The 8237-nt window shown below is 44.9% G+C and overlaps 1 protein-coding gene across 1 annotated transcript in view; it reads right to left on the reverse strand.

Moving 5' to 3' along the window:
• Positions 1–8237, reverse strand: part of IGSF5 (immunoglobulin superfamily member 5) — a 30512-nt gene that overhangs the window by 14591 nt on the left and 7684 nt on the right. The window contains exons 3-6 of the mRNA XM_005430593.2: positions 7257–7577; positions 5817–6125; positions 1400–1528; positions 717–741 (exon numbers count right to left, since the gene is read on the reverse strand). Coding sequence (XP_005430650.1) covers positions 717–741; positions 1400–1528; positions 5817–6125; positions 7257–7577 — 784 coding nt within the window. The remainder of the gene's footprint in view (positions 1–716; positions 742–1399; positions 1529–5816; positions 6126–7256; positions 7578–8237) is intronic.

The following is an 8237-nucleotide window of genomic DNA, read 5'->3' on the forward strand; positions in this document are numbered from 1 at the left end:
CGGTGTGGCAGTGACATCCTGTGGCGGCGGCGGCAATCGCCCGCCGGGCTCGGGTCCTGTCCTGCCATCCTCCCTCCCCTGCCTTCCCCGGGGCACCTGGGGGCACAGCCGGCTCCGAGGAATTCCGCTTCAGCAGAGCTGGGTTTGCCCGCTCTGCGCCGCATCAGCGCTTTGGGGTTTCCGAGGAGTTTTCAGCGCTGTGGGATCGGAGTTCACAGCCTGCTGCGAGCCTGGGGCTCTCCTTTCCTCCCTAAATCAGCGTCCTTGGAATTCCGCTTCAGCAGAGCTGGGTTTGCCCGCTCTGCGCCGCATCAGCGCTTTGGGGTTTCCGAGGAGTTTTCAGCGCTGTGGGATCGGAGTTCACAGCCTGCTGCGAGCCTGGGGCTCTCCTTTCCTCCCTAAATCAGCGTCCTTCCCTGGATGCTGTTCCCCATCCCTAAATCAGTGTCCTTCCCTGAATCCTGTCCCCCATCCCTGCATGCTGTCCCCCCTCCCTAAGTAAGCCCCCTTCCCTGAATGCTGTTCCCCATCCCTAAGGCAGTGCCCTTCCCTGGATGCTGTCCCCCATCCCTGAGCTGTCCCACAAGCTCACACAGCCCAGGAGTTCTGGGATGATTATGGCAGGACAAGGACACTGGCACGTCCCTCTTGGCACCCTGCAGCAGCCTCAAAGAGTCCAGCAAAAACCCCAAAAAGTTTTCCATCATCTGACTTACCTTATTTCATTTTGATAAGTAGATCCTAAAAATTTAAGAAAAGAAAAAAAAAGGTATTTAAAATTCAGGAAATTCAAATTTAAAACTTCTCGAAGTTCTCTAAGAGCATGCCCTAAGTTCCAGGAATACAATACAATTAGGATCATTCACCTTATCCATCCTCATCATCCTCATATCCACATACAGAAACAACCAATGGCCCTCAATCTTTGTAAAAACCACCAAATCCTGAAAATCATCAATGACACTCTAATCGACCTCCCAGCACCATCAAATATCTCAACATGATGGAACTTTGGATGGAACTTCCACCCTGTTTGCAAAATTGGGCAGCCCTGTAGAGCATCTTACATGGAAACTGGAATTAGGCACACAGCACTGAAAATATTCTTCAATAAAGAACCTTTAAATGTCTTTAAAAGCCAAAACTCCCCAAAACCATGATCCCCTTGGAGTTAATGTGAAGGGCTGACTCTGACTGGAATAAATTCATGAGAGAAACATGATGGCGAAATTAAGGAGGACCTTAAACAGGTTGTGGTTAAGAGCAGGATCTGCCTGCTCAGTCTTCTGCTTACAGAAGTAAAATTAAAATTTGTGCAGCATCAGACGTGACAGAAGTAGATTTATGTCTAATCAAAGCCACTTTTTAATGTTTAGACCAGCTGTGAGGGTTCACTCACCTCTCCTCTTCAGGCAGCAGCGCACAGCAACCACAACAATAACGACCAGGAGAACAATGCCAAGAAATGAAAGCACAACTGCAAGTACAATAACCCATGTGCTCCTGTTGTCTTCACTGTAATAATTTTCTGTTAAATTAAATGGAGAAACATTGGACTGTCAGAGCCTCACAACACCCTTTTCAGCATGTTTACCTTTTCTGGGAGATGCTATTAAGTGTTTGGTGAAGATTTAACAAGGAGGCTGTGTTTTCCAAATGACAGACTCTGTATTTATGGATGGCACCCAAGAACTTAAAATATTCCTGAATTCAAATCCTTTATTGCAGTTGTAGCTTTTCCCACTGCTACTTCTCTTCTGAAAAGGTTGCAACTTCTTCACAAGGTTGCAACCTTCAAACTTTTTATTTTATAATAGAATATAAAGGACTCTGGGCGTCCCAGAGTGCTTTGGAGACATTTGGGGAAAGGTGTTAAGATTCAGCTTAGGTGTAATATGTATTTCCATACTGCAAATATTGAGTGTCTTGCCTGGCCATTCTTGTCAGTGGAGAGAAAACAGAACCCATATTTTGGGTTACCATTAATTTGATCAAACGTGTATGTGTCCCTTTTAATAAAGTGAACTGCTTTGAAAAAGAAAAATGTTCATTTCTCCCCACAAACCACAGCAAGAGTTGTAGGTGATTAGTACAGTTGGTGATCTCTAGCCTGGAAAAATGATTTTCAAAACAATTCCATCTTGGGACTTCTCTCAGCGATTTCAACAAGTGTTTGATTTTGGGATGTGCTTGGTGGGACTCCTGTTCTCCACTTAAAGAGCACCAAAGAGCAAAACCTTTCTAATCAATTCCATCTTGGAATTTCTCTCAGTGATTTCAACATTTGATTTTGGGATGTCCTTGGTGGGACTCCTGTTCCCCACTTAAAGAGCACCAAAGAGCAAAACCAGTGAAGAACACACAGCTACTGACCCATCTTCTCTACAGCATGCTCACATTTAACTGATTCCTTCATCTTTGCTGTAATCTACAGGGTTAAATGAGGGGATTTAAAGACAATTCAATGTCTTTCTGAAATCAGTTGATATGACCAAACAGCTCCCAAGTGTACATAATTTAAAAAATATCTTGCATTTAGAATTACAGAATTATGGAATTATTTGGGTTGGAATGGACCCTAAAGATCACTCAGTTCTACCTTCTGCCATGGACAGGGACATCTTCCACCATCCCAGGTTGATTCAAGCCCCGGCCTTGGACATTTCCAGGGCTGGGGAATATTTCTCAGGCAGCTGGATGTACAAGGAAGATGCCAGTTCTGCTTGCCACATCATCCTGCCCCTTGGTTTGACCAAAGATTCCAGAAGCACCTCGAATTTGGTTTCCCTTTGGAAAGCAGCCCCAAAACACTTTGGCAGTTGTTTAGAAACAATTTTGCAATCCAAACCACAGGTGTGAGACATGTGCAGATTTGGCACAGCCCTGTCCCATGGGTCTGTGATTGCTTTTTCCTCATTTGAGGTCCCAATTAACAACTCCATGGCCACAAAACCCCTGGAAAACGCACCACAGGAATGAGGGTGACTGGAAGCTGCTCAAGGTCAGGGCAATTGATGAAATTCCCTGATGTGGGAACCAGGTTTACCTGTGGCAGGGAATAAACTAAATCACTTCTATTTACAAATTCTCCTGGGTGCATGTTTGGGATTTGGAGGTTTCAGACTCAAAAGATACACTACCAAAACCTCCTACAAAGCCTGAACCTCTGCCAGGAACCTGCATTCTTCAAAGCTCAGGTCACTATCATTAAGCAATTTGTTCGAGTCTTCTTCTAATCCTAATGCTCAACCAGCATGTTTGGAATTTCTTCTATTAGGAAAAGAAAAAAAACAAGCACTCAGTTTTACTGAAAGAAAAAATTTTACAGGATTTACTGCTGAAAATTAGCAGTAAATCCTGTAGGCTGCCATCAATTGATGATAAACCTGTTCATAGTATTTTTATCTAGAAGTACTGCAACAGATATCTACATTTCAGTACATTTTGTTCCATAGGGATGCCCTGGGGATTTCAAGATAACTAAAATATGAATGACATCTATTTAGCTAGAGGGGAAAGCTTAACCCTGGTGAGAAGGGAGGAGCTAAACACACCTGCACCAGCCCATTCCTGCAGGCTGGCTGCCACACCAAGGTGCTTCACTGCCTGCCAGGGTCAGGTTATCTCCAAGAGATTTATGGAGCTGAAGCCAGAAGGACAGGGTAGAACACACACTCCCAGAGCTTCAGCATCTTTGTGTCTCTGCAGTTTTGGAGGATGCAGAAAGAAGCTGGAGCTGGGTGTGAATGAGGAGCTGCCAGGTGAACACACAAGCAGGGCTGCAAGGGAGGGGCACGAAGGGGTGAAGGAGTTAAATCCCTTTGAGTCCCTAGGAAATGCAAACCAAGTTCCATGGAGTGTTTAGTGTGGACAGAGCCACTTCCTCATTCCACAGGGCCCATCCTCTGCTGCCATCCCGACCTGTGGCTCCTCCCTAAGTTGTCCAAACATTGACAAAGTGTTTGCAGAAAAGGGGATTTTCCCAGGCAGGTGACCAGTGAGGCACGAGAGACTGGAAAAACCTGCACGTGGCTCCTTGGACTCTTTGGAGCTTTCTGGTTGATCTCAAAAGCAAAGGACATCCAAAGGCTCATGGGAGACGCTCTGCCATCAACTTCTGCAGGTCAAAAAGCCTGCAGGAATTCAACACCAAAACCAAAGACAGCTTGGACCCAGCTAAGGAATTCCCCCATGGATCCCATTCCAAGTAACAGCTCTGTGAATGCATCGCCTGGGATAACTCTGTAGGAGTTCCCAAATTTCAGGCTCAGCCAAACACCCCTGCAGGAAGAAGAATGACATGAAAATGCATCACTTTGCATGGAAAGACTGACCCAGAGGTGCAGGAAGGAGGGACATTCCCTCCCCAGGGGTTGGAGAGGGCTCAGGTTTTCTGTAGCTCTTGTATTGCTTGACAGCAACAAGGAGGAATTTGATTCCCCCAGCTTTTAAGGGGAAAACTGATCTTTCAGTAGTTATGGAAAGGATTTCTTACATGTTTGAAGCTGATTGTGTTCTTTCACAAGAGCCAGCTAAGCCTGAGCCTGTGTATGAAAACTGGGACAAGCTCTTAGATTTTGAGTGTGATATATACATTATATACCTTCCTGAGTCATAAATTCCATGCTTTTATTTCATCCTGATCATTTAAAGACTTCAGATTCTCCTATCCTGTCAAATTTTGAGTGCCTGCTGCTGCTGCTGCACAATGGTATTTCAAAAGAGAAATGAATGATGGTCCTATACAATCACTAATTATACACTAATAGTGCTTCATGACATCTGTTTTTCTCCTCTTCTGATTTGCAGGGAGTAGCTATGGAAACATCACAAATGAGTGGGCAGGGGAATTTATTAATTTCCTCAGGATAGTCCTATTTTGCTTAGTCAGTAATTAAGATCAATGTGACTACAAAAGGCCATGTTAGGGATGGTAAAATGACCTTTTCCAACTGCATTACCAAGCAAGCACTTCTGAAAAAGGCCTGCTAATAATGATTCATACAGAAAACAAAGGGCACAGCTACTCAATCTTCTCAGCTGTTTATGTGTCAAAATGTCTGTACCAAACCCCTCATTGATACCCTGTAAAGATGTTTTGTGTGTGCCTTGCTCACCCATTGCAGAAGAAGAATCAGTTCATCAAGAGAAGCTGTCAGCATGATTACAACCTTAGCAAAAATATTTAGAGTTATCAAAGGCCTTGCTAACTGCTCTGGAGAGATTTGCCTGACATCCCACTTTGGATTAAAGCAACTTTGAATTTCTTTAAGTGAAAGCCAGTAAAAAGCAACCTAATGCACCGCCCTACAAGCTCCATATATGTTAGGACAGAATTTATTCTGGGTTGTGTGCAGAAACTGGGAGGGGTTTTTTTCCCAAATCAGGGGTGAAACTGATATTGGATATTACAGAGAACAATTTCACACGAGGGCTTGGCTTTGTAAGAAATTAAGTTAATATGGCTGGCATGCTCTGATCAAGGATATTCAAGATCTAAATTCCTTGGGTGTTTTCTTGGTCAAGGAGCAAATGCTGGTTTTCCTAGCAGTGAATCCACAGGAGCCAGAGGCAGATATTTGTCAGAGGCTTTGTCCTGCTCAGTCCTACCTTGGGCTTCATGGTTCATTAGACTGCTAAAAGTACATTTAACCCTACCTATACATCATGCTGTGACTCCCGGCCCTGGATCCCACACCCCAGAGGATTTCACTGGCAAATAAACAACTTTCTAAAGCAAAACCAAGCAGAACAAAACGCACAGCCCTGAGCACGGGCGGTACGGGACGGGAAAAGCATAACAAACATTCACTTACCCGTGGCAGAGTTGTCAAAAATAAGAGTTACAGTTGCATTCTGAGGGCTGGGGAGTGCTTCTATGTCAGCTAAACAAGTCAAAACCTCCGTGTCCCTCGGAGTCAGAGTTAAGGTGCTCAGGGCATTGTGGAGGCCATGAGATCCTGGGCTTTGCTGGGTAACATAGCTCGACTTATCAACCAAAGAGTCATTTGTCATCCAGGCAATGTCTGGAGCTGGAGCCCATCCTAAGGCTTCACAAACAATCTCAATTGTTTGGTTGTCTTTTACTGTTAAGGTGCTATTTTTGATGAGTAAAGATCCATTAACTGTGGGAGGGAAAAGATGTTTTTGTTCCTTCAGAACGTTTCGCTGCATTGCTTTCCTGCTGGCGGTTTTTAAATCTTATCTGGCTACCCAGAAATAGCTATGCCTTGAGATATGAAGTGGAAAACAATTATTAATACAGATATACCATATGCATGGTGGAAACATGCAGATATTTCAACTACACGGGCCCATTACCCAATAGGTTAAAGCACAAGTCTTAACTTTCTGTACCTTTCCAATAAAAAGCAGGAAATTGCAATTTTTAGCCATCTTGACACATATCCAGCTGGAGGACAACATAGTGAAATAAGAGTGTTTCTCTCTAAGTTTTAAATAAGTTCAGGTCATATAAGAAGAGGTTTACAGGTAGGTGATGAGATCATCACTGCACCAAACCCCTCCTTGATGGATGGATGGTGCCTGCTGGTGAGATCCTGCTTTCCTGGCTGCAGGATGATAAGGAATAAGAGATGGAGCAGGAAAAAACAGGGGCAGTTAAAACCTCTGCTATTGGCACTCTGCATGGGACTTTAAAACCCAATCAGTAAAATGAGGGTGAGGAGGGAAGGAGGCCCAGGATGGTAAATGGGAGCATGTGCTCCTTCCCAGGGATAACCTGAGCAACTCCTCAGAGGATTCCCTTAAGTGCAGCACACTAAAACAGTTTTTTGCTGGTGGCTGTGATGCCTCAGGTTTGAACTTTTATATGTTTCAGATTCTGTGCTGCTTTAGTGTGTGGGTCTGGGCTTCATATGATGGGATGCTGAGCTCTGTGCACAGAGCAGGGAGACAAAACAATCCCTGCTCCAGCTGGGCACCAAGGACAAATGACCCAAATCTCAGCCCAGGAGCACAAACACCGTGGGCTGCAGAGAGAAAAACAAGCAGGGTGGGACTGCCTGGGCTAAAGCTGGAATGGGACAATGAACTGCAAGGTGCAAATGGAGCAGAACTGATCCCAGGGACAGACCCCGTGCCCGGCCGTGCATTTTGGGGCCATTTTGGTTCATCTTGGGTGCAGCCCTGGCTGGGCTCTTGTGCTGCCCAAGGTGCATCCATTTTAATAAATCCCTGCTTTATTCTTTAGCTCTGCTCTAGGTCAGCCTTCCCAAGGCATCAGCCATACACACCTTGAACAGAGAGGAAGGCAAAGTTGTTCTGGCTGGGTTGCTGGATGCTGCACTCAATCCTGCCAGAGTCACTCAGCTGGGTGTTGTGGATTATCAGCTCCGAGGTGAACTCATCCCCAGTGCTGTAGTTCCTGGAGGTGAAGCGTTCTGTGGTCTCCACAGAGCCCTGGGAGCTGAGGACAGTGAGCACAGGGCTGCCCTGGGAGAGCCAGATGAGGACCTTCCATCCTGCAGACACCGTGCAGTTGAACCTGGCCTCAGAGCCAGCCAGCACTGTGGCGTTCTCAGGGCCTTTTGTGATGGAGTAACAAAAGCCCAGACCTGTGAGGGAACCAAAATCAGTCCATAAATACATACACAACCCCAACAGAGGTGGTTGGATAGCGTAAAACATCTTAACCAGTTCAGAGATGGAGGTGTGCAATCTATTCTTTCAGATCCTGCTTAGATTAAGTGGTTTTCTTTTAAAATGCCTTTAATTATTTCATGTCTTCTTCTCCCACTCCAAAATCACCTGTTTCTCTTCAGTAATTCACTGACTACCATTTTGCTGACAGAAAAAAATCCCACTTTTAAGTAGGAAAATACATGAGTTGCCTACACTTTAAATAATTAAAGGAGTGTGTAACCAGTCCCTTTTCCATATCTTGGATTGCCACTGATTTTTTGCAGCCCCATCGTATCCTTCAGAGCTCTTTCCCCTGTTCCTCAATCATTCATCACACACATTATGATGTATTTCTTCTAAAGCCTCCCTAAAGGCTTTCTGTTATCCAAGGTGTGCTTAAACTCATTAGTTTTAACTCCTTGAAAGGCAGTGTGAATTCTGGCCAATATTTTTCAGAGCTGAACGCTCCTAACAAAGTCATTTTGTTTTCCTTTCCTCCTCATAGACCCAGAGCCCTCCGTTGCCAACTCCACCAATTGCACAGGAATATTTTGAGTCCAAGCAAGGACATTTCCCTCCTGCCAGGGGGATCT

Source organism: Geospiza fortis, unplaced genomic scaffold (assembly GCF_000277835.1).
Source record: "Geospiza fortis unplaced genomic scaffold, GeoFor_1.0 scaffold233, whole genome shotgun sequence".
NCBI classification, from domain to species: domain Eukaryota; kingdom Metazoa; phylum Chordata; class Aves; order Passeriformes; family Thraupidae; genus Geospiza; species Geospiza fortis.